Source organism: Rhamphochromis longiceps, linkage group LG12 (assembly GCF_057381845.1).
Source record: "Rhamphochromis longiceps isolate RC_006_pf linkage group LG12, R_longiceps_female_GT1.1, whole genome shotgun sequence".
NCBI classification, from domain to species: domain Eukaryota; kingdom Metazoa; phylum Chordata; class Actinopteri; order Cichliformes; family Cichlidae; genus Rhamphochromis; species Rhamphochromis longiceps.
Window position 1 is genome coordinate 16165648 of NC_140568.1, and position 27561 is coordinate 16193208.

Genomic DNA, 27561 nt, shown 5'->3' on the forward strand with positions numbered 1-27561 from the left:
AGAGCCCAGGGGCAACGGCAGCATGAGAATGAAGTGCAGTCCAGGCTTGAGGGAACTGGGGATGCATACAGAAGAGAGGCCTCACACAAAGTGACAAAAGAGCCTGAGGGTTTTTTCCTCTCTCCATCAGTCCTACCATCTTTCTTCCACATGAATGATCCTCATCAGTCAAATGCTGAATGATACTGTTGGATACTCAGCTACTTATTTTTTGACTTTTAAGCCTGCACAATATTTCATGTGTTTCACAAAATCTTTATAATGATCTGTGTTTCTGTTACCTGTTTACCTCAGTGTTTTTGAATATTGACAGTGCTGTCATTGTGCACTTACACTTGATCTTTCTTTCATTCCATCCCGTTTTATATTAGAGCACGGTTTTTACTTCCCGGCTTCCCCACCCTCATTAGTGTGTGAGTTCACCTGCTTGTGATTACTGCTCTCTCTCTCTCTCTAGCCTTTTTCCACAAATTTTCTTTTTAACTAGACTGGTCTTAATTTTTTTAATCTGAGAAAAATGAATACCAAAAGCACTGCTTTTTATAATCGTGAATTAGTATACTCTCAGAAAATAAAACATTTTTTTGACTGACTCTATCTACCGTTTATGCCCCAGAACACAAGCGACTCCACACCATATCTCATTAGTACCACTGTTTTCAGTATCCTAGTCCTAATTCTACCATAGACCTGCTTAAGATAGTCACAGTCTAAAGGGTCTTTCAGATTCCAGTTGTTATGGTCCTGTAAAGAATTGTGTCATATTTTTTGTATCCCTTATTTAATGTAAAACTACATTCTCCAACATTCTTGGTAGTATATGCGTTCGATGTTTAAAGACCTCTTATTAGACATACTGGGATTTACAGCATGCTAATCACTGATAATGACTGGTGTTGGGGAAGGGGAAACCAGTGCACCTTGACCTTCTCATTTGACGTGTTTCTCCCTGTTCACATACCAGACCAGGTGCTGGTATCAGGTATCAGGCTGGACTCATACCAACAGGCAGACTGACAAGTGGATCAAACGCAGCTCCGCGGCTGGACTAATATAGATTGAATGAGTTTTGTGTGGGCGCTGTAGTGTTAGCCCATTTCACGATCCCTGCATCAAAGGCAGGGATACGCGTGTGATGGATGGCTGATGAAGGAGTGTTGCTTGGGGATTTGGATTGTTCACAGTGTCTGGAAGGCGCAGAGATTTTGTTTACCCTGCAAAGAGTAATCTCCACTGCAAGGGCTGATAAATTGCCTTTATGTATACTTTAAAAAAAAAAAATGTATTTCCAAACCTGAAGCTAACCAAGAAAATAAGACCCGACTTGTTGCTTTGCAGAAATCCCATGGGCATGAACAAAACAAGCTGTTTTCATACCTAAGTTAAAAGTTTCATTCTCAAAGATTTATAAAAATAAATTCTTTGCAATCTGATACATTTTTGAGCATATCAAGAAAGAGGTCCAAAGGTATAAAAAAAAATGCACAAGAACAAGTGTTTGTATAACACCTATTAGTGATTGCCACACTTCAAGGCAGTGCTGAACAGAGTAATTTAGAAAATTCACAGAGAGAAGGACAGATTACAGGACTGTGTCAATTAGAAAAAGAAGAAATCAGAGGAAAATGCTAGGCCCCAGAATTGACTGCATTGATACCTGTGATGGTTTCTGCAATGACAGGGTCTAATGGGGCTCCCCTGTACACCCCGTATACAATAGCTCTGTACCAGGTGGTGGGGTAGAGGCCGGTGATGGCGAGGCTGCGAGCATCAGCGGGCACAGTGTGATTTTGCCACTCAGCGTCCGTCTCTGCATCAGTTACCGTGATCAGAAAAGACTCAAAAGCCCCATCGTCGGCAAACCAGGACAAGAGGAAGCTGTCCCACGTTACATCGCTGATTGTAACGTTGGTCACCACGGGCTTCTCCTCCTCTGGGTGATGACAAACACATCAACAAAAGGTTAGACCAATTCATATGGCAAAGCCGATGGTCAACTCATTTGCACACTTCTAACTGCTTAATATCCACGAGGTCACCGGTGAACTCTTTAGGGGTAGGGTTAAGCTTGCTTTTCAAGGGCTAGATAATCCCATAAAGAATGATCACTGCCAACCTGGTGGATGTTAAGATGATAGAAAATACATCTGGCTTCATATATTGGTCAAACCTTAAAACACAAACATACAAGTGCTGATCAAAACATTCGAGGAATAGTGCTATGAAAATAAAGAACAGCTGTTTTTTTTAATCTCTCACTGGAAGTCACACAGTTTCTCTGTACTTACTGTATGACCATGCGATCTAACCTGGATTTCCTTCAGTCAGTGATATGCTACTAGGATGTACCAATATGCTGCTTGTAATTTCATTTATTAATGTTTCAAATACTTGTATTTAAAAAATATGTATGCAATTGAGAGCTAGTGCAAACTGGCCCCCAAAAATAATAATAATCAGAGCTGAGGTCATTTGAATTAATTAGACTATATTTTTTAATGAAGATTATTGAAGTGAAGATTATTTTTAGGAATGTATCTCCTTTCATGAATGTATCTGATTATGTGTATTATTTGTAATTCGTTGTCATTATGTATCTATATTGTATTTTAGTTTTATGTGGTTGAATATTAGAATATTTTATTTGTGTATGGTGGATGTGAAAAACCCAACAAGGGACACGAGTTGGAAATCAACCTCTTTGTGCAAATTACCAGTGTCACGCTTTGTACTCCTTAAGATGAATTATTCCTATCAAATAAATAGAGATCTGTAAATTTTTTTGTGGGTATGCCAATTTCTGGAAGTTTTTGATCACACGATGGACACACATTTTGAAATTTTTTTAGGTTCTTTTGGAACATTTTCTGTTGACAAAAACTCACAACAATGTAGATGTGAAACATATAACAACCAACAAAGAACTATATAATCACATGTAGGGGGAAAGACAATTCTCCAGCACTCAGTAATTTCATTTCACCGTCAGGAGAAAGGAGAAAAGGTCCAGAATGGAAATATTCTCATATTTCCACTACAAAAGACCAGAGAGAACAAATAGCCCCATTATCATTGTCTACCTATAGCCATCTACTCTATATTACCATATCAGTGGAAGACATAAAGATAGAGAGCAGTTGGCAGATATGCTGATGCAGCTTGTGCGCATTAATGGCTGTGAATGAGCCATTAACATTTGAAGGTGCAGCGGAGCCCGGCCAGTGCGGCAGAAGTACGCTGTCCACTTCAAACCTACGGGGAGGCCATGCAGAGCCATGAACAGCCTGTAATTGTAGTCCATTGTGTGTGCAAGCATTCACAGAGTAGATTAGAAAGAGATGGAGATAGATGGCTCAGGTAAACATCAAGGCTCCCATTATCCTCTTTCACTGTGCGGCACAACAGAGAGTAAATGGGATGGTAGACAATAGGAATGTAAGGTGGGGGGTTGGTTGGAATCAGCTGATCATTGATTACCGAAAGCTCAGACTGACAAGGAAAATGCATGACCATTTTCTGTGCCTACAGTATAAAGAGAGATTGAGTCTTTTGTTTTTTGGAAATACCCTAATCTTTTCTTTAATTTTCCTTATATAGCAATCATATGAATTACATCAAAGCATGTAATCGACATGCTGGTCCACCATGTCCATTTCACGCTTTGCCTCTCTAAAGCATGAAATGGACATATAAATATGTACATATTTTGTTGTGATACTGGATTGAGCAATGAAAAGCAGAGAGTGATTTAAGTGATTTCTAACATACATCTATAATTGTCAATCAATTTTCCTGTAGACTCCTGGTGAAGCATAGGGCCGCACATCTATAATTGTAAGTAGATATGATTTTGGAATTTGTCGACTCTGTTAAATAATAGATGATAAATATATAGAAAAACAAAACCATACACTGTAAATCAGTAAAACCCTTGGAAATATCCCTATGACCACATAAGCTTCGGTTGCATTGCGGTGCTATATAAACCATTACAGAAATGCTTGTGTATTGCTTTTGAATGTGAAAGCAGAGGAGTTAATGTAGGAAAACCAAGAAGTGAACATTAGCTTTTCACTTAGTCACAATTCATCTGAGGTTAAAAAGAAAGAAAAAAGCTTAACTGGCCCTCACCATGGACTTTATATAAAAGATGGACATACCTTCAAGGTCTAATAATAAAATGCAAGGTACTCAAATCCAGCCCCCTACCTAACAATTATTAAATACAACATGATGCCTATTTTGTCAATTATGGTACAAACCAGAAGAAACTTGAAGGCAGGGTTTTCTTTAGGCCTCACCTGCCATGTGATTTTCTAGGTGTGCTGCATGCACTGTCCATGGAAAGTCCCAGTCAGATCTGTCCCTTGCTTGTGATGTCAGGTTTAAAAAAAAAGCTATGATGTCAAAGGCCAAAACTGTCAGGCCAAATCTTCAAAAACAGGACCTTACAAACCAACAGGTAACATCACTGTGGCTGCATCCATCTTTTATAAATTTCATGGCTGTCTTAATGTTAGTTAATGTGTTAAAATGTCATAGCAGTTAGTCGATTAGTTTAGCTGTGTCTGGCACATGGATTCCTTGGTGTTGATAAAAGGACCAAAAGTCTGTATTTAGATGGAGACACCATGGTTTCACAAAAGCTAACACCAGATACTCACCAAACACACGTTTAACTCTTCATAGGGCCCAAACCTTTAAATGGCAGGCAAGTAGCATATAAAGGTCCTGTTCAGTGATTCAGCCCAGGCTCACCGATATTTCTCTTCGCCCAGGCTCTAAAGTTGATCTCTAATCTTATTAGTTAGCCTAACTAACTATATATTTACTATAGTTAGCTAAAAATAAATTTCTTTTTAGCTAGCTTCTAAACTTAAACGTACGCTTTGTCTTTAACAGGGCAAAAAAATACTATTTAACTTAAAACAAACAGAAGGGGAAAAAAACTTTCCCATTAACTCAGTGAGATCTAGCCGCGATTTCAATATTTGGTTTAGCAAAGCGTGACTCTAAGATTTTAGTGTTTGTGCTGCTTTAAATTGAGATGAATGAAATTTCAATTTTCAACATATAAAACAAGCCTTTACAAAAATCTCTTTTAAGCTTGTTTGTCTTGTTTTGCATTTTATGTTTCTTCCCTACATAAGAATGTAGCAATGGCCACAGCAAGTCCTACAGAGATGCTGTTATAGCACTTCTACTCTATATGTATTAAATCTTAAAGGTCTAGTTAAAGTCTACTATAGAGGTGATGGGAATGTCTTTTTTTTCTCTTGAATTTGAGAGAACCCTTAAAATCTGCTCATGCGGTTGAAGATGTGTGCAATGACATTATCAAATGGTCCCCTAAGATATCACCTTCTTATATGGATATCTTCCATTTGATACTCATTCATCCTCAGTGTGTTAATTTAAAGAATGATAGTTGAACTTCTCCACCAGGCAGTGTCCAGACCTTACAGATCATGTCAATGCATGCAGGACATTGATCTTGCTTTATTCACAATGTTTTGCTTTCTCTTTCTGTTCTATTATGTTAGGTTGTTAATGCACCATGAATCAAATTTGATGGAAACAGTCACATATAAACTGACTTCTTGGCAGAATTTGCAGCAACTGCCAAAATCCAAATATGTCAACACTTTGTAAAAGGCTTTCAGGACAGCTGATTATAGGGTAACTCTGTGGGTTTAGTTTTCCTTTGTGCAAATATGCGCATATTCACGGAAGTCAGATATTGTGATCCAAACTCAGTCAGCTGATTAGTTTAAATTATGATAATCCTTGCCTGTGGCACCTGATTTCCCTATTTTTGTTTTTTTTATTGCATAGTATCTAAATTTTATATCCTGCTTCTAAAATTATTTGGATTTTGAAAGGTGCATTTTGGTTTGCCACTATTTCCCTGCACACTTATCTGAAAGACTTGACATCAAATTCTTGATACTTTTTGATGACTGTAAGGTTCCCAGACTCCTCACTCCACCCCTCCTCTTTCCTTGAGCCCCTCCTGCAACAAGAGCATGATCTGTGTTTGCACTACGTGTTTGGATACGATAAAGGCTAAAGTATCAACCAGGCTGTGGATTAGAGGGCTGCTGATTTCAGAGACAATGTTTTAACAGAAGTCTCAGCATGTGGCCTTTTATCTGACAGACCCACAGTTCATCGTGGTCAAATCGCACAAACCCAGAGGGGAGCGGGGCTCACGCCAACAATTATCACATGAATGAACATTGTGCATGGCGCACACATATCCATACAACCACCCCCCAACCCCACCCCAAGCCTCATGAACCTACCAATACACAACGCACATACTCCGGGGTTCACTCATATGTACTATTCATGACCACACAAACAAGTGAACATAAAGAGCACGGTGCAGCAGCCAATAACATATCAAAAAATATTTATTCCAATGGCTCACCTTTTCCCTCAAAGGTTATCAATTTTTGCCTGTTACTATGCATTTAATGAGCACTTGTTACATAACCAGAAGGTTTAACAGTGAAATATTTGCCTTGGAGGCTCTCAGACCACAGCATGAAAAATTTGCCACCATCACCTTATTTGCCTTTTCATCCAAGGAAAACTTGGAAAATAGAAAAAATAAACCCACAGTCTATCAATGGGGGAATGAGGAGTTTAAAACACTGAACTGAGAAGCAAACAATGGGTTCAATTCATTGCGTCAGTGTGGCTGCTGTAACGAATAATGAAATGTAAATAAACCTCTGGTCAATAAGAACTTCAGTGAGTCTGTCACGCATCGCCAGCTGAAACCAGGCAATAGAATTATGCAGACCAAGTCTCAGCTTAAGCTAAGAGCTGACTTAGTTCTAGTGGTATGCAGGTTCATTTTGTTTTTACCTGCTCAGATTTTAAGCTATTTTTGTGCGGTATTACATTATAAGCAATGTTGTGGAAGTGCTTTGGCCAAAACTAACCGCAGGGTTCACAAGTGCTAACAATTTGGAGACAGAGTATAATAAATGTGGAGTGGATGGTGGATATGCTAATATAGGTTACATATCATTTCTTATCTGGGTATCTGAAAATGTTAAATGTTATCTCATTGGCAAAAATGCCAGCAGAAAAGCTATCAAGATTGCTCGGCTTCCTCTCTCGACGCTTTTTTCTTTTTTCTTTTCTCTTTTCTTTCTACGTTTTTTTCTGCCAGACAATTCAGAAAACCTATAATGTCAAACAAACCACTCCTGCTTCACTAGAAACTTCTCTTTTCACATGTGTTCAGCCGTGCTGACCTGTGGGTGCTGAGATGGTGGCAGGTACGCTGCTTCTGCGGCCCCTCTCTGCACTGATGTTGATGGTATACAGCATACCGGGTGTCAGGCCCCTCAGGGTGTGAGTTTCAGAGCTGCCCGGGATCACTTCTTCAGCCCTGTGACCATCAGCGGAAATGTAAACCAGCCTGTAGGAGTCCAGTTTGGCAAAGGGACGCCTCCACTCCAGCATCATAGTAGTCTCGGTCATCTCTGTTACAGTCAGGTCTTTGGGAGCATCGAGGGCTGATGGTGTGTGAAAGAGGGGAGGTATTACACTGAAGGCCTTTTTTCAACAGTTGCATTTTCCTGTTTAGATTTGTTTTGCTGCCTTACTGATGCTTACTGACGTCCACTACTATACTAGTTAATAAAACATCATTTGATGGCATGCCAAAGCAATATGTTATCGTGGTTAGATCTGATTTGAAAGAACTGATCAGAGCAGTGAAACAAGAGGGCAGAATTATCGAGAGGTAATAGATTCTGAAGGAATAAAGCTTGGTGCACAATTATAGTCAAGAAACACTGATTATTTAGTCTCCAAACTATTGTTATACTATAGGATACCCATCAGAAAAGTTGTAAGACTATCTATCCATTATAACATTAACTGCTAACTGTCGCATTCAGAAAAAAAGAAATTTATAGATATTCCAGCATGAGGCCACAAAATTCTAGGAAGACAAATGATTTAACTTCTCGATTAGTGCTAATAAGATATATTAGTAAATGTAACAGCTATAGACCAACTTAGGCCCAGTGGGCCATCTGGCTTTAAAACCTGTTCTAATATTCTGTCTATAGGATCAAATAAATAGCAAATGAATGTCAATCAATTTGAAAAATCTGTTGAAAATTCAGCAATTCTAAAGACTTTAAAAATGGACGCACCTCCTGTCTACATTAGCATGCATAAGAAAAGGTGACTGTCTCATAACGATATGGCAGATTTTACAATAAAGCAGACGATTCAGCCGTGAGGGAATAAAGCCAAAAACATTCATATGAATATTGAGGAGTGGTGGGTGCCACCCTGACTTCTCTCACTACTGTAAACTTCGAACCAAAACTTGAGCCTTGTCCAAAAAATGAATGTTTCTTTTTAAATATCAATTTGTAGAATTAGCATATAAATTCTATCAGTGTAGCAGGAATCACAAAAGGATATCTTGTCTCTGAAAAAAAAAACCCGTTACATATAGAACATGATTATTAAAAACAGTGTGTCAGTGTCAGCATCTCACCGGTCACAGCATTGGCCGTCGTGGGCAGACTCTCCCTCTCATCTTTCACTGCCGTCACACCCATCCCATACTCCGTGCCGGGTCTCAGGCCTACAGAACAGGGTAACATTAAAAACACTGATACGGAAATAAAAAGCTATGTCATGTTTTGCGTGTTCACATCCACTGAGGTGTCAACAAATGAACGACGGGGAGCCTCTGTAGTCAAGTGGCCAGCTGTTTCAGCTAATGGCTCCAATGCCTATGGCAAATGCACAAAAAAACACTCTCTTGTGGCTTTATTGCACAATAGATTGCAGCCTAATTGCATTTCATGGTAAGCCTGCACTCGCTGCAGAACATCAGTGTTATATTTGCATTGATGGATCTATAGGGCCCTTGTTGCGGAGCAGAAACACTACTTGCTATGATATAGCAGGCTCCAGAGGCCCTTTAGTCTCTACAATTAAGCCCTCTCTGGGCCTGATCGCCTTTATTAACTCCCACAGAGGTCATCGCACACAGAGCCTTACAGCATGAAATTACACCTAATGCCCAGGAAACTCATTATCAATAAAATCACGAGCGTGAAGGCAATTACAGATAATAAGTGTGTGAAAGAAGTGCTGAGGTGTGTGTGGAGCAGAGGGGGGCGTCAGCTGAAAGGACACAGTGCTTTATTTTCATGAGCCGGGCCTCCCAAGGACAAAGAATGTGGCCAGACAAAGACACTACGAGCTTGTTTTGAGGGTCTTTTTTCTCATGGTTTCTAATCCTACCATGCTGAATGCACAGTGTAGAAACAAACAAACAAACAAACAATAAAAACAAAACTCATCTGCCTCAAAGCATAGCTTTTTAATGTCAGCAATGCAGAGAGATGAAAAACGTGCCTGCTATTCTTGTCTGAGCAAAGTCTCCCAGCGAAACAAGCGGCAATGTTTTCCAATTAATGTCTCAATGCCAAGCCCCTCCTGGGTGATTTTCTAATAAAGTGGGTCTTTTGTAGACAAGCAAACATTTCACAAAACAAAACAAAGAGAACCTGTCTTGGAAAATGAGCAGGCTGAAAATAACTCTAGCCATTTAACACAGAGTCCCACAAATGCTTGTCCCATGAATTTGGAAAATAAACACTTCACACTGTATCATTTAGTTTTCCACAGGGGCCTTTCAGCTGTGCCATTTGGATGCATAATACTAATGAGCCAAGATGATCACAAAGCAGCAAAACAAACCCTGAAAACAGCTGAGTGAAACAACTGGCAAGAAGTAACTACAAAATCCCTGATTAGACAAAACCTTTAGTACAGGTTAACAAAGATTTACTTATTCTCTTGATATAGCAGTTATATAAGATATTAAAGATATCATCTGGGTTAATGTGTTGTGGAAAAGTCCATGATGCCTTCTCCATAACTAAGGAACAATCACTGTAAGTCATGGCTTTGTTAATGGCTCGTTTTCCCTCTTTCAGCATGGTTTAGGAATAAGGATTAGGTTTTGTACTCCAAGTTATACATGTACTTTTAAGAAACTAGAATGAAACTTACAGTGATTTTGATACAGAGTTACAGATTTTGTATTTAACTGTCTTTTTTTTTTTTGGCTCTTTCAAATAGGTGAAATTTTTAGAAAAAGGGGTGGACATGAACTTAACCCAAACCCTACTGCTAACCCTAAATGGGTCACTTGTGACCTGGTGAGTATTAAACACTCACAGGTACACCTTGCTATACACAGCTGGCCTTCAGAAGTACCTCAATTCTTCATGGCACCGATTTAACAAAGCGCTGGAAAGATTCTTCAGAGATTTTGGAAAAATACTTTCATGACATCATCACCTAGTTGTTGGCTGCACATCTATGATAAGGAGTTCCCTTTCCGCCACATCCCAGCTCTATTGAAATGACATTTGGTGACAATGGAGCCCGTTTGAGTGAAGTGAACTTATTGTCATGTTCAAGAAACAAGTTTGAGAGGATTTGTGTTATCTTGCTGGCAGCAACCGTGAGAAAATGGGAACTCTATGGTCATAAATGAATAAATAGCTAAAGTCATACAACACTTTCTACTGTAAGACTTAGTCCCTCTGTCACACACACTTTCACAGTACTTTTGTCTTTATCTTTTATCTTTGCACACACTCTCATAGTCCGATGGATGCAAACAGAAGAATAAATGGATATTCAGCATGTTGACTGGAGTAGTTAGGTATCAATCCAATAATCTTCTAACCGATAGAAAACCTGCTCTGTGACGTAAGGCATAGCCACTATTGGTCAGCAACAACACGCAAGTATTTTATGGCTTAATTGGTACTAAGAGATCCAAATTGTGCTAAGAAACCACACATCACCACTAACTTGACCCAGTGATACAATGTGGTATGGATTTGTATTTTCATATTTAGAGGATGAGTGGTTTATTTGGGTAACTTTTGTCAGCTCAAAGCTGTGCGGGTCATTTTTCTCTGACCCCTGGCATCATCAAGGCATTTCCACCCAGAGGGGCTATGACTCAGTGGCCCACACACCTAAAGATCATTTTGTGGGAAAATCCCAGCAGATCAGCTGTTTCTGAAATACTCAGATCACCCCATCTAGCACCAACAATCATGTCACATTTAAAGTCTCTTCAGTCATCTTTCTTCCCCATTCAGATGCTCTGTTTCAACTACAGCAGCTAGTTGTGGGCATATGTACATGTGCAACTGCATGTTCCTGCTGAGGTGTATGGAAAAAAGTGCCCACTGAGTATATGATAGCACTAAGGTACTGAGAGCTTTACTATCAACTGAGGTTGATAGTTTCTGAGAAAAATAACCAATTTTAAGTCAAACAAAGGGTATCAAAACTTTGTTAATGGATAACAAAATGATCCTTTATAAGTCATTTTCAGGACAGCTGTATAATCTATCCTTTCAGCTGTAATTAACTACTATATCAAATCTGCAATAATGACTAATAAATCACTATCACTGTGTTATATTATAAACCTTTTACTTTTCTGCAAATGTCATCTACTCAGCTGTCAGGACCTTTCCAAATTTCCTTGTGTTTTTTTTAACTGATGTGTAGGAAGCTTGTCTTTGAATCATGCTTTAACTGAGCATATGACAGCACATTTCCCTGCTGGCCTCTCTTTAGTTGTGAATGTTAAAAAACAGACCTGATATGTTGGGCTTAGATATACACTTGTTGGGAGGCTTGTACTGCAGTTGCGTAATGTTCACATGTCTTTTCCACTCTGTGTGCATAAAGAGGTGTTACATGTAAAACACAGCAGAGAATCCCACACTAAGCTGAAATGAAACAAGTGCATATAAATTAGTTGAATAATATGGTGAACACCAGCTTTCTGCTGGCTTCCACCTCATGTAAGTAGAGTCATTGAGCTGCACCTGAATCACATCCTGTCCTTAATGCACTACCCTTACCGATGCAGTTTGCTAACCAAGCTTGCTAGCACTAGCTGCTAACTTACCACTCAACCTTCCCACCCATATATTGCTACCTTTGGTTCACAATGCCAACATGGTACGGGCAACAACGCTAAAGGCTTGAAAATCCAAGTTGACAAACCAGTGGTCATGCATAAACAGTTTATGGGCATAACGAAACAGGAAGAACAAGGTAGGTAGGCTTATATATAGCTAATCACTATAATTATTCTTTATCCATACCAATAAAATGGTTTATTAATAATTTCCTAACATTTTGCACATTAATTATAAGCAGATAAAAATTTACAGAAATTCCACAAAAATCTGTCATGCTACCATTTTCCAATTAACTGTTCTTTGTTAAGCCTTTATAAGCTACATAGACATCTAATATAATACAGCTAATATAGATTTATTTTTGAACAGCAGTATGTTATTTGGATAGATGTTTGTTTGTGATACAGAACCAGTGATCTTGGCCTGAGTGGAGTCCTTAGGTCCTGGGGGAAACAGCAGCTCTTCGTGCTCTCCACCAGACAGAGGTCCATACTTGATGCGGTAGTTGTCGACCTGAGCACGGCTGTTCTTCCACTCAAGAGTGATGCTCTCGTCTGTCAGCTCTACTGTCTGCAGGTCTCTGGGGGCGTCCAGGTCTACAATGCAGAAATATACTTTAGATAAATGTAACCTTACCCTGACCTAAACGTAAATGGATTTCTCATTTATGAATAAAGGAAAAACAAGAAGTTCCCTTTACACCAAAACCTCAAGTGATTGTTGGGGCTTTCTCACTAATATTTAAAGGTAAAGTGCCTTGAAGACATTTTTGTTGAATTATAGCTTTATTGTATGGTATTTTTTTTTTTTACAATAGTAGGCACATTATATAGATCCATTAGGCTAGTTGAGCAGAATTCTCTATTCCATGCATATGTTGTGCACCACATGTACTGTAAGACTTATTAGGAGTAGCAGTGCATTCCACATTCTTGGTCCTGGTTCTCTTGCATATATCGTTAATCTTTTTTGTACAATTTTAGGTTAATATCAGTACTGGTAGAAGCCACACATATAATTATTTTATCATCATAGTATAAAATAGCAGTAATATATAATGGATAATAGCAGATTTCATGCATTAACTGAGGTCTAAATCATCATCAGCGATAACCCTAATGTGTCAGAATAACAATTTTATGTTCCTTTTTAACATTTATGCATTCCAAAAAAAAAAGAAAAAAAACTTGCATATCTAGCAGGTAGGGTCATCTTTAAACTTTGAAAGTCTGGACAGGGACCAACATACGATAGATACTGATCATTTTGAAATCAGCCTTTACTGTTTTACTGTTCCCTCAATTCTGCAATGAAATGATTCATCCATGGATGGATCGGCTACAAGAAAGAATCACATTGATATTAGAGTGTTGTATACTGTACAATTCTAATAGTGCAGTGGTAACTTTCATCGGGAACTCAATGGAATTGTGAAAGACAACATTGGAGACTAAGTCAGAGGCATTATTAAGTTTGGAATATCCAATGGTGATACACTGTCACCATTGCTGTTTTGCAAAGGCCTAAGCCTGCTAAGCTATCATATCACATAGAGCAGATACAGATATGGATTCAGGAGTAGAACGGCCATCCGCCACCTCCTGAGCATAGATGACGCAAGCACAAGCTCTAGGCACCAGATGCAGGCAGGAGTCTACCACAGCCAACACAGTCCAAGTTGCAGGCTGTACAAAAGTGCCCCAGAGACTTTCCAGCACATAGTAGCAAGACATAAGATACAAGCTGGGACAGTGTATACATATACTGAGAGGCACAACCAAGTGGCTGGGATAGTGTTCAGAAACATCTGTGTTACATATCGGTTAAAATTTCCCAAGTCCTGTTGTTCTCAGGCAACTGGGATAAGGTCCCATGGGACTTTAAATTCCAGAAAGACATAGTGGTGAGTTGACAAGGGGCAGGAGACTGCAGTTGTGATGAATGTGGGAATCCAAGCAGGGAGCAACATCAGGAAGAAGGAGAATGGAAAAATAAAGAAGTACCAGGGCCTGAGGAAGCAACTGGAGCAGATGTAGAAGGTAAAGTCCAAAGTGATCCCAGTGGTAATAGGAGCATCAGGATCTGTAACCACCAAAACTGGAAGAGTGGCTTCAGCAGCCTGCTGATCTCTTTGGTTATGATGTAAGGAAATGTTCTGGGCAGCACATGCAAATTTAAAAAAAATTAATGCATCATAAAAAACAAGGGATTTCACTTGGAAAAATTGTCAAATCTTTCAGGAGGTGATGTCAGAGAGTGGAAAACACAAAGGAAGTTTTTTTCTGGTAAAGCTGTTAATAATAATTGTTAATGCAATGGGCAGTTGTAATTCTTTAAAACTGTATGCCTACAACAATACGAAGCTCCCTCCATGTTATTTTTGGTAAACATTCTTTCTGACAAAATGAAGAACTGCTGTACTAATTCACGAACAAGAATTATTTTTGTGTTATAGGCGCACACAGAGTATTCAATACTGAAGTCTACCTGGAGGGGGAGGGGCATCAAACCAAATAATGACAGGTGTTACCTGTAAGGAAGGACTCGTAGATGGGAATGCTGGTCCCTTCTCCCCGCCGCGCTGTCAGAGACACCTCGTACTCTGTGTCAGGGGTGAGGTTTCCCAGATGGTACTGGGTGTCAGCAGAGGTCAGCTCCACCAAAGTGCGATCGGCGGAGTTCAAGCTAGGTCCGTAGGAGATGGTGACCCCATCCACCTCAGCCACGGGCTGGAACCAGGTCACCAGCGCAGTGGTGTCAGTCACATCACGAACATTCACCTGGCTTGGGCCATCGATCACTGAAGAAGAGGTAACGATGTCATTAGCAAAACTCAGTTGCTGTGTGCCACATATGAGGTATTAGGTGCCACATATGAGGTATAACAACTTGGACGATGTCCTAACTTGAATCACCTGACATTTTCCTGAGTTAAAATGTAAAAACAGCATTTGTGTTCAGCAAGAATTTGTATATGAGCAGAAAAAGAAATTTTTCATGCCGGTCATATCTTGCCTATTCATAAGTTGCTGACCACAGACCTTGAAAAGAGGGATATCATCATTTCAGTAATGCAGGTGCTGAAAATGTGTCAGCCTGTTTGCATTAATAGTTTATTCAAACTATCAATTCCCAGCTCCATGAAGGGTGCCTTTTCACTGCTGCTCAAATTGATTTGTCACACGTAAGCAAGTTTAGGAAAGTCAAGCCGCTGTGTGGGGCTGATAAAATGAAAAATCTGCATTTGAGCTTAATACTGATTTGTCTTCTAAGGAGACTGTGAAAGTGTCGTTTGAGTGTCATGGTACTATTCTTCTGGGAGGCAGCTGCCCTCTGAGTCTGACTGCTTGACTGACTGGTGCCTCCTACACATGGTGGGTTAGGTAGGAAGGGGAAACAGAGAGGGGAGAGCTGAGCGATACACTTCATACAATTAGCCCTTCAGCATGCAAATCCCAGAGTATGGCCTGCAAGCTGGCATAATGGGAGACATTAAGAGAGCCTGAATGACAAGAAGAACACCAGACCTCATAATCCATGTGGTGTTTAACACATGTATGCTTAAGAAAATGTAAGACATATAAAACATGCATTACATTTTATATTGTATGTGTGTGTATGTGTGTGTGTGTGTCAAAAAGCTTTTTAAATATATCAGTTGAAAAAAATGTCATATGCAGAAATGTATTCATTCATTCATTTATTTACTTCACCAGTTATCCTGTTCAAGGTCCCAGGAGCCCATCTCAGCTCTGATAGGGTGAGGGGCTATACCTGCCCCCCCTTCAACAAGGTGTTTATACAGAAAATGTAAACACAGAGAAACAGCTACAGTATTTTACTCTCTTCTAAGGGTATAAAATGCCTATCTGGGCTTATATCTTAATGGTAGCACAAAATGAAGCACATAGGCTAACCCATAGGAGGCTCCACGTACGTACCTCAAAGAACAATACTGTTTTTGGAAGTTGGAAGATCTGACCTGATTTTCATACATTTGTACACTGTTATACAGAAAGTATTGATACACAATATTTAACATTTGATGTTTCTGTTGCCTTTTGTTTTTTGTTTTTTTGTTTTTTTTAAACTCGGTACTGTTAGATAACAGTGATAACAGTGAAATCTGCATTCTCTATTTACCCAGTGAAACCAGATACATCCAGGTCTGAAGTAAAATTCATTTGCAGCAGCTGAAGTTAAATAACGAGAAGTGCCAGTTTTAGGTGTTTTTTCCCTTCTTATGCACATAAAAATGTTCCCCATATTCCCCAGTCAGGACACCTTAAAACTCACTGTTGGTTGCTGCTGATGAAGTTACAGTTAAAACCCTGTTTCCTCATTTTACATGATCCTCAGGCCTGAACCCTTCAGAGTGGTAGAAGCCTTTTGGGCTTTTAGCTAGATAAAGTCAATAAAGCAGACATCTGAAAATCCATATCACATTTTACTGCCCATACTAAACCACAGCAGTGTAATGCTATCGAATGAGCAAACCACTTGATGCTGACATGTCAGGGTATTTCCAGTATATTCTGACTACACGACAGATAACCCAGGAACAAATGAACGTATATTGAAAAGTAACAACTTGCATTTAACTATGACAACTATAAATGACAATTGTGATTCCTATTTCTGTATATGACACTGTCTGTGTTTTTTTAGGACTAAATGTTAAAAAAATTGCCCAGGCTTAAAATACAAAAAGTATTTAGAAATTAAAATACATAAACATCTTTCAGCTGAGATAAATCTTTTTTATGCCAATTGGCTTCAGAAAATCCTGATATGATATGAATGACAAAAGTAATGTATGCTATATGTGCACATGTTTAAAAAGCAAGACCATAAATATAGAGGTTAGGGTCTGTTCAGTATGGTTAATGGTTAATGCTTTTCTTTTTTTAAATACATAGAGGATGCTGTTATAAAATAAAAAAACAAATCAGCCAGTATAAATGTGGAGACTCACTTGTGACGACATTCTTGGAGGCTGGCGGTCCACGTTTGTTGTTCTTCACCACCTCCAGTTTGACCTCGTACTCCTGGCCTGGACCCAGGCCCGATTGCTCAAAGGTGGTCTCCGGTCGGCCCAGGGAGTTCAGAATCTCACCGTCTTCCTCTTTCTGCCAGCACCAACAAAAAAAAAAAAAAAACAACAAAAACCCCCACCAATCAGCACCCACTACAAAGACTTGTCCTGGCATCATGCGTAAAGCGAAAGAGGGGAAAATAAACCAGTCCGATCATACATAAAAGCATTCTGGGTGGCAACTGAATTTAAGAGTTGACAGGGAATTTGGTTTAATAGTATTGAACAAGTCCAAGTAGCCCTGTTTGGAAAGGTTTTATTTTCCTCTAAAAGGAAAATAAAGTGTTAAACAGAGACATTCACTCTGTGCTTTATGGTCACTGGAGCTGTCAGGACTTGCTCACAGTTTTAACTGCTGTGTTTTTGTCTTCTGGCGTGGCTATAGCATTTTTGAGGAAGATTCTAAACTCCATCCTCAAATATGCACATTAATGCACTTAATGATTGGTTTCCCCTGGTGGAAAGTATAAATAATTGCTTAACTACTACGTGGAACACATGAGGTCAGGTAGCAGAACTAACCGTGTTTCTGAAGATGAGGTTCCAGCCATCGAAAGCAATGTCCAATGGATCCCACTGCACCTCCACAGAAGTATCCCGCACTGACTTGAACTTGAGACCCTCAGGCTCAGGAAGATCTGTGAGGGGAAATATGATAACACTCTTACAATTTTTCATCTACATTTATACTAAAATATGCATTTAGAATCTTACACTTACATGTTGCCACCCTAGCAGTGACGGGAACACTCCTCTTATTGCTGAGCACAGCATAGACACTGATCAGGTATTCCACTCCAGGCTCAAGCTCCCTAATAGTGGCCTTCTTGTGGTCCCCAGGTACCCTCATGTCCAACTCTAAGCCTCCAGAGGCCGTGGGCACATAGGTGATTAGGTATTCTGTCACACGCATCTCATTTTCCCAGGATACGTCTACTGTCTCTGGGGTGACCTCCACCACTGTCAGGTCCTTAGGTGGCGACACTGCAGAGAAACATTGAAAATCACTGATCTGCATCAACGCTGAAAACATGCTGACCTCCAAAGTCTTTTTGTTATGTTACTCCTCACTGTCTGCCATGCTATTTGTGGGTGTGACAAACACAGTGTAAAGTGCTCTGTGGAACGAATAACTTTAACCTCTTTATATCCACGTGGATACTGGTGGCTCACAGCGGAGTGGCTGTAGCTCAGAGGTAGAAAAGGTCATCTACTAATTGGAAGGTGGTAGGATCCCTGGCTGCTCCAGTCTGCATGCCTATGTATCCCTGGGCAAGATACTCAATCCCAAGTTTCTCTCCAGTATGTTCATCAGAGGATAAATATGGGTAAGTGTTAGATAGCAAGGTGTAGAAAAAGGTTGTATGAATTGGCAAATAAGGATGTTGTATAGAGTGCTTTGACTACTCCAGTAAGCTAAAAGGCGCTATATAAGAACCAGTCCATCTACCGTTTCACCTAGAGCTTAGTTTGGTTTGGGTAATGTATATATTACCACCATAATGTGACACTTCATTTGATACACCATGTTCTAGTTTTTTTTAAATGTACCTATGTAGCATTTGAAACAAAACCCAAACCTAGCGGGGATGCTGGGGATCAGAGAATTAGTTGGCTAGTCAGTTAAAAATATTCTGTAGTATAATATTATATAATAAGCTCAAGTTATTCATGCCTAGGTATTAGCTAATGAATACCTGTTATCTATTGCCTTCTTCTCCATAGTGTGTATGTAATCAAAGTAAATATCCATTATCTGCTACCCTTAATTATGTTCTACTGCACTACAAGTTATTAACGTAGTTTTAAAAAGAACAAAGAAAACAAAATGAATATATACAAAATACAATACTGTTCCATTATAAGTAAATAATGCCCAGAGAGTGAGCTTTACATTCTTGGAATGCTTCACCTTTGGATTTTGCAGAGTTTGTATTCTTGTTTTTATTTCCATGATTCCATTCTGAGGTTTTTCAGTTTTAGTTATGCCTATTTTGTAATCCACAAGAATTGTTATTATTTCTAAGTTATTTACTAAGTTTCAGTCATCCCGCCTCTCCTGTCTTCCCTGTGTCTTGTTGTTAAGTCTTTGTCATGGTGTTAGATGTTCCATAGTTTAGTTACTTCCTGTTTTATTTTGATATTCTCTTCACTCGTGTTTGTTGTATTTAGTTTTGATTCCCTTGTCTTGATGTCCCTAATTACTTTCTGCTGTATACTCTGGTGTTTTCCATTTCTTTCCTTAACTCTGTGTGTATTTAAGTCATTTGTATGCCTTAGTCCTTTGTTGTGTTGTACTGTTTATCTGCCTGTGTTATCCCTGATTTGTTCCATTTTGGCTTTATGCATTTTGTTTTCCCCTGATTTTGGACTTTCAGCCTCACCTTAATAAAAGCTTGTTTTTTGTTACTTTTTAAAAAGTTTTATTCTAAACATGAAACTTAGGAAGTTTTTATTAAAGTATTTACTGCCTGGCCTAAACAGATGAACATAAGTAAAAGGTAACACCAGCATACAGTTGATACGTTTTCCTCATACCTCTCTTTCTCCTCTTTCTTTTTTACTTTTCACACAGGGTATTGTGTATTTCACTCTTACAGTTCTTGTACATTTTTCCTTTTTTGTTTCCCAAATCTGAAAAAATTCAAATACTAGCCCTCTATGTTTTGGAGACAGGCAAAAAGGACTGCTTTGGAGAAAAAAGAAATAGCTTTTGGTCCTTGTCAGAAAAACTTTTTTCCATCCAATGGTTAGGGTTATTATGGTATTTCATTATTTTAATTTATAGCATTATTGAATTCAAATATACAAGCTTGCTGCCTATTTTGCGATAATGTAAGTTGTGGTGTAACCAGAGCTCTTTAGAACTTTAAATACTGTCTCTGTGCAAATTCAAGCTTCACCACTAAAGAGCTGATTTTTAACCAGCAGCTTCCAAAACCGCATTTAAACATTTTTCCATGTGACTTTATATTAGCTTGGGAAAAGTTAGGTAAGTTGATTGTAATGAGAAATCATCATCCACAAATCGAAAATGACATACTTGCCAATGTAAAACAGTGATTAAAACATAACAAGGCTTTGTCCTAAGTAGGGATGGGTATCGAAACCCGGTTCTTGTTGAGAACCGGTTCCCACTGTTTCAATTCCTTGGAATTGTTTGCCATTTTTGCAAACGATTCCCTTATCGATTCCAGTCGCCCCGAATGACGTCACCACGTTGCGGAGCGTCATTTACCTGGCAGGTAAACCTGGCAGGCTTAAACACTCAAAAGTTTGGTTATACTTTACGAGAACGGATGACAACTTGCAATATTTGCAAAGTAGATAATTCATTTAAGGGGGGAAATACTACGAATATGCAAATGCATTTGCTCACAAAACACGCGATGACCTTAAATGAATGTCGTGTTTTTAATTCCGCTCCGGACTCGTGAATCTCAACCCAGCAGCAGCGGTAACGTTTGCACGTCCTCTCCCGTTAATGCGGCAGGTAAATAATCAACTAACAGTGCATATTATGTTAGCATGATCTACCTTATTACAAAACCTGCCATTACTGTGCGCTGCATTTAGGTGACCATGATGAGAGAGACAGACAGAGTCTGGCTGGCTCAGATGCTGGCAGTTCTCGCTGCAGTCTACCGGTAGCGTCTCCTTTCAGGCCAGGATAGACGAATGTCACCGAGCAGTGACTAAGTTTGTGGTAAAAGGCTTGCACCCATTTGCCACAGCAGATGCCCCCGATTTTCGGTAAGTGAATGTGTTTAATGTTGGCAGGGACATTACTGGATATTCTTGTGTAATTGCTACAGAATAATTTATGTTATACTTTGTTATTGCTACAGAAGAATATTTATTTTATTATTTTACATTTACAATTTTTTTTTCCTGGGGACCCTGTGACACCCCATTGAAGAGCCGTAGGCTGTGGATCTTTTAAGATCTCACTGTTGGGTTTGTAAGGCCATGTTGCTCCTAAATTTCTATCTTGTTCAAAGAGAAGATATAAAACAAAGTTCTAAGCTAATCGACCTTAGTGTTCTCCTTCTTTAAAAAGAATCGATAAGAGAATCGATAAAGAATCGAATCGTTAAACAGAATCGAAAATGGAATCAGAATCGTGAAAATCTTATCGATACCCATCCCTAGTCCTAAGGGCAAAAATTGCCTTAGAAACCTCAATTCAATTTTATTTATATAGCGCCAAATCGCAACAACAGTCGCCTCAAGGTGCTTTATATGGCACAGTAGATCGCACAATAATACATACGAAGAAAAACCCAACAATCATATGACCCCCTATGAACAAGCACTTTGGCGACAGTGGGAAGGAAAAACTCCCTTTTAACAGGAAGAAACCTCCGGCAGAACCAGGATCTATAACAAAGAATCTGGCATGTTACTCCCAGTCACAGTAAATTACTTTGGTACTGGTGATTGCTTTTACAAATAAACCAATTCAATCAAATGTCTAGAATTGTTTAGATACATGTGAATTTATACTGTCACAAGTCAAATGGCTAAAAGTTTAACATTTCACTTATTTGGCATATTTGGCTAAAAATAAATTCAGATAAGATAAATATTTACCTAGTGTCAGCTTCTTGCCTAGTCAGCACTACATAATCCAATCTAATAAAAAATTATAAATGTAGAAAATGCACATTTTAGGTCTTGCCCACACAAGAAATGAAACAAATTTACAACTCTTAAACTTTTTTTGTTGTAAAGGTTCCTCTCATTAATTAAAACAATTTAAGCCACCATAACTTAAAGCTGCTGTTTTAGCCAGTCTTCCTTCTCTCTCCTCAACCGGTCACGGCAGATGGCCCCACCTCTCCCTTGGCCTGGTTCTGCTGGAGGTTTCTTCCTGTTAAAAGGGAGTTTTTCCTTCCCACTGTCGCCAAAGTGTTTGCTCATAGGTAGAGCTGGGCGATATAAGATTTTTTCATATCACGATATGTTTTTTTCATTTCAGGCGATAACGATATCTATCACGATATAAGCCAAATAACTATATTTGTAAGATTTAAATGTGCCGTTGTTCACAAGTAAAATGTGAAATAATCAGCAGCTTGTTTTTATTTAAATATTTATTTCCCATAATAAGTTCATCCATTAAGCGGACGCGAATGGATGGATGAAGTTCAACAGGGTAGATGTACTTAAGGAACATGAGACTTTTTCAGATAAATAAAGGCAAATATTGCAAACTACACAAAAGGCAGCCGCTAAAGCGTTTAAGTTTCAAAATAGAACAAACGAAACAGACTACTAAATTGTCAATTCCACTTAGAAACAAAATATTAATTCTAAAAATAAATCTTAGTTTGTTTTACAGAAGAACAGACAAAATTGACTAACTTTTGTCAGTATCAAATAAACTGAGAACTAAAAGGAAATTCTCAATCTCTCCTTGTTGTATAGCTTAGCTTTTCAAACAGTTTTAACAGTTACTTCAGTCTGACAAAAGCCGAATGACGAATTAGCGCTTCCAGTCAGAGACTGAGGCTACGTCCACACGTACACGGGTATTTTTGAAAACGGAGATTTTCCGTTTTCGTTTTAAAAAATAATCCCGTCCACACATAAAGGCAGAAATGAAGGAAAACGTTGCTATGAACATGCCAAAGCAGCAGGTGGCGCTAGATTCCTAACCATGCAGAAATGTTGGCCAATCAGAAGTCTAGAAGCCTCGGTGGGAAAAAGTAAACAAAGCTGGGGCATAGAAGCAGAACCGAGTCGTATGTGTGGAGGGACAGTAACTGTGTGTATATGTGAGCATTTAAACACTGCAGAGAGTAGAATTAACAGTAACAGTATTGTAGAAATTCATTTCACCGAAACAATAACGTGGCGCACAGTGTGACGCATGCACCAGTTTATTGTATTTCCAGACTTGCTTTCGGCACAATTTACAGTGCACGCTACTCTGTTTTTTGTCAGACTTGAAATAGCCGAAATACCTTCACACTACGGAACTTCTATGGCTCTTCCGTTCGACAATCTCTCCGGCATTGGAACCATCATCTGTTTTCTCTTTGGTAACCTTCGGTCACGCTCGGTTGATTTTTCTAGTCGGCACACTCATTTCCTCCATTACCCGGGCGGTACGGTGGCTGGCTGCTTCACAAACAAATACACATGTGTGGCTTGGCACTTGTGCTGTACGTAACAAGTCACGCGACGTGACGCTGCGGCTGTGATTGGTTCGGCTCTGCGCTACTTAATTTGGATTGGCTGACCTTTTTTTTTTTTTTTTTAAAGAGGACAAGAGCGGCAAGGTCTATCGCGATAGTTTAATTTCTCTATCGAGTAAAAGTTATATCGCGATACATATCGTTATCGTTCTATCGCCCAGCTCTACTCATAGGGGGTCATATGATTGTTGGGTTTTTCTCTGTATGTATTATTGTAGCTTACAAGATAAAGTGCCTTGAGGCGACTGTTATAGTGATTTGGCGCTATATAAATAAAATTGAACTCTTGGCACACACTACCAACAGACTAAAAAACCTTATTTAAGTGTATTTTAATGCTAAAGTTTCTGTAATATTACATAAGGAGTCTTTATTTAAGTAAACTACCTATTGTCTAAGGAGCTTGGAAAGAAAAGTGTCTGGACTCCTTTAAGTTTCCTTGGAGACATTTCATCCAAGAAGCTTCTTCAGTTTTAAGGGCAATTGGTGGAGAGTCCCAGATTTTAAGCCCTATGGGAGTGTCCCCAAGTGGGTCATGGACCCCCTATTGATCCTCTACCTAATCACATGAACCAAGGTGTGAAAATGGGTGTAGGTCACAATCAGCCAAGGTTCTGGGTTAACCCACTGTAAAATCTAGCCCCACCCTATCATGTGATTTATTGAGGTTAATTGGCCCAGGATGTGAGTGGGCATTAAGGTGTCTGAGAAGGGATCTCAAAACTGGATTATAGATGGCAGACAGTTTGTGTCGTAAGCCCCGCCCTCTGTTCAAAGATGGTCGTTCACAGTGGACATAGATGGCTTCTTTGACTCCTCTTTCAAACTATCTGTCTTCTCTTTCCATAATGTGAACATTGACATCCTCAAAAGAGTGACCTTTGTCCATTAGGTGCAGATGGACTACTTGTTAATCGTTTGATCAAAACAAAATCCAACACCTACCCAAAGACTGTGTTGCCAATGATCTGGTGAATTTTAACAGATGAGAATGTAGCTAAAACATTTCCTAACCCTAAACATGGGTAAAGTTGCGTAGAAAGTTATTCGTGTAGGTAATGATTTTATTAGAAAGTATATATAAACTGTCTTACCCTCTGAGCAGTCCTCTCCAATGAATCCTTCATCACAGACACACACTCCATTCTCACAGCGCCCCTGGTTGTGGCAGTCTTCTGGGCAGGTTAATATGGAGCAGTCTGGACCAGTGAATCCCTCATAGCACACACAGCTGCCATCTACACAGTAGCCTCTATCTAGGCAGTTCTTGGGACATGTCTTCTCACCGCAGTCCTCACCAGTGAAACCCTTATGACAAACGCACTGTCCGTTCACACAGTGACCACGGTCCAGGCAGTTATTGGGGCAGGTCAACTCACCACAGTCTTTCCCTGTAAAGCCGGTGAAACACACACACTTGCCGTCCACACACTCTCCACGGCCCATGCAATCTTTAGGACAGGTCTTGATGCTGCAGTCCTCACCAGCATAACCTTTCTCGCATATGCACTGCCCATTCACACAGTGACCACGGTCCAGGCAGTTATTGGGGCAGGTCAACTCACCACAGTCTTTCCCTGTAAAGCCGGTGAAACACACACACTTGCCGTCCACACACTCTCCACGGCCCATGCAATCTTTAGGACAGGTCTTGATGCTGCAGTCCTCACCAGCATAACCTTTCTCGCATATGCACTGCCCATTCACACAGTGACCACGGTCCAGGCAGTTATTGGGGCAGGTCAACTCACCACAGTCTTTCCCTGTAAAGCCGGTGAAACACACACACTCACCGTCCACACACTCTCCATGTCCCATGCAGTCTTTAGGACAGGTCTTGATGCTACAGTCCTCACCAGCATAACCTTTCTCACAAACACACTGCCCATTCACACAGTGGCCACGGTCTTGACAATTGTTGGGGCAGGAGAGTTCACTACAGTCTTCACTTTGATATCCTAGGTCGCATACACATTCTCCATTAATGCACTGTCCCCTGTTGCTGCAGTTGTCAGGACATGAGAGGACTGAGCAATCTTCACCTTCAAATCCGGGATCACAGATGCACTTCCCGTTGAAGCAGTGACCTTTCTCGCTGCAGTCTTTGGGGCAGGTGAGCTTAGAGCAGTCCTCACCAGTGTAGCCAGTGTGACACACACATTGGCCATTCACACAGATCCCGTGGTCGTTACAGTTGCCCGGACAAGTGAGCTCACCGCAGTCCTCCCCAGTGTAGCCCTCTTCACAGTAGCAGGTACCATTAATGCAGCGTCCTCTATCATAACAGTCGTTTGGACAGATGAGTTCAGAACAGTCGAAACCCGCCCATGGATGGTCGCAGATGCACTCATCGTCCACACAGCGTCCACGGCCCAGGCAGTTGTTGAGACAGTTGGTCTGAGAACAGTCCTCACCGATAAAACCGTCTTCGCAGAGGCAGGACCCATCAACACAGTGACCGTAGTCGCCACAGTCCAGCAGGCAGAGCTCAATGCTGCAGTCATCTCCGCCAAAGCCCTCAAAGCATTCACATTTGCCATCTACACAGCGGCCCTGGTCCTGGCAGTCACTGGGGCACTCAGGTTCAGTGCAGTTGGGGCCCTTCCATCCAGGCTCACATACGCAACTACAGGTGTCAGTACTCCAGTTTCCGCGCTCGTTGCAGTAGGGCTTTGAGGACACTTCACCTGAGAAATGGCAAAAAAGAGAAGGATTTCCTTTTAAATTATTGCAAATGTGCACTACTCATCCTCCAGTTTGGCACTGCTTTACTTAGTCCTGTAATAATATTTTTTGTAAAAGTATGAAACAAACAGAAGCTACTGTGTTAAAAGTGAAGTCTAAGTAATTGGAGCCTCTGCCCAGCAAACATGGCAGAAACACTGACATCATCTTCTAAACAAGAAATATTAACATCATTTTAATTTAATGAAGAAATTAAATGCATATGCCCTTTGTTTAAAGTAACAATACCTGATGACTAACTTGGTTACTAAATGGTTATGAACCGATGGCCATACAATATAGAACCTGGAACCAAAATTGTAATTATGACTGACAAGTCAGTGCTGCTGTTGCCCCATATCACCAGCTCCTTCTTTAACCCCTCTACCACTCTAACATCCACCTGAAGTCTGGGAAATAATTACTCATCACTCCCCAAATAAAAATGTTATATTGGTAAGGAGATATAAGCTCAAAGCGCAGGCACCATACTTTATTTATATTTTTCTGCTCTAAATATTCAACTCAACCATAAGTTGTCTGGATGAAACTGAATTTGGACTGCACAATTATGTACTTCAATAACAGTTAGTTGTTTTATTTATTTATTTATTTTTGATAACCGGCTACTGTCTACAGATTAGTTGCCTGACAATTCTTTTTTTTGATGGGCAGTCTTGAGAGATGAAAAACATTTGTGCATGTCATACAAATCCTCCATCCATCTGCTTATCCTTTTTCAGAGTCAGGTACACCTTCAGGTTTCAGGTACACCTGCCTCTCGCCCTAAGACGTCAATCTGTTGTAAGGCTAACACATGGACAACCATTTCCACTCATATTCACTTACGCATTCACACCTATGGGAAAATTTGAGTTTCCAATTAACCTATCCCCACTAACTGCATGTCTTTGGACTGTGGGAGGAAGCCAGAGGAGAGAACGCACACGAACACGGGGAGATCATGCAAACTCCACACAGAAAGACCCTGGCCTGATGGTGGAATTGAATTCAGGACCTTCTTGCTGTGAGGCAACAGTACTAACCACCGTGCTGCCCTATGTCGATGGCATAGGACTTTTATGTCATATAAGTCAGTATAGCTTATGTGCCATATAAGTCATACTCACTTCAAATATGCAATACCATAGTCTTTTAAAGAAATCTACCTTGGGCAGCTTTAACTTAACTCCCACCTAGTTTGACATCAGAAAAGGACATAAAGATGCATACTTGCATATTATTATAGATGTTGCAAGACAAATTCTTCTCTTTCCTAATCCACATATGGTTTCTCAAACTTCTCTTCCTGGAAAGTATTTTTTAAAACTGCTATTTTCAGCGACCAAAAATGCCACTTTTATGTAAAAATTTTAATAATACATTTCAGTACGACAACTGGGATACAGCACCACCCCACGCGACCCTGTGAAAACTGAATGGATGGATGGATGGATGGATGGGACACTTCAGTAGATTGTAGATAGATATGTTGGGGAACATGGTGGCTTCCACAAACTGC

General features: G+C 39.9%; 1 protein-coding gene across 4 annotated transcripts in view; it reads right to left on the reverse strand.

Moving 5' to 3' along the window:
- tncb (tenascin Cb) overlaps window positions 1-27561 on the reverse strand; it is a 59296-nt gene that overhangs the window by 16097 nt on the left and 15638 nt on the right. For 3 of the 4 annotated variants that reach the window (XM_085424931.1, XM_085424933.1, XM_085424932.1), the window contains exons 3-11: window positions 24410-26002; window positions 17833-18096; window positions 17635-17750; window positions 16993-17146; window positions 14548-14817; window positions 12428-12613; window positions 8537-8626; window positions 7272-7535; window positions 1658-1933 (exon numbers count right to left, since the gene is read on the reverse strand). In XM_085424931.1, coding sequence (XP_085281057.1) covers window positions 1658-1933; window positions 7272-7535; window positions 8537-8626; window positions 12428-12613; window positions 14548-14817; window positions 16993-17146; window positions 17635-17750; window positions 17833-18096; window positions 24410-26002 — 3213 coding nt within the window. The remainder of the gene's footprint in view (window positions 1-1657; window positions 1934-7271; window positions 7536-8536; window positions 8627-12427; window positions 12614-14547; window positions 14818-16992; window positions 17147-17634; window positions 17751-17832; window positions 18097-24409; window positions 26003-27561) is intronic. The other variant, XM_085424934.1, reaches the window with a different exon arrangement.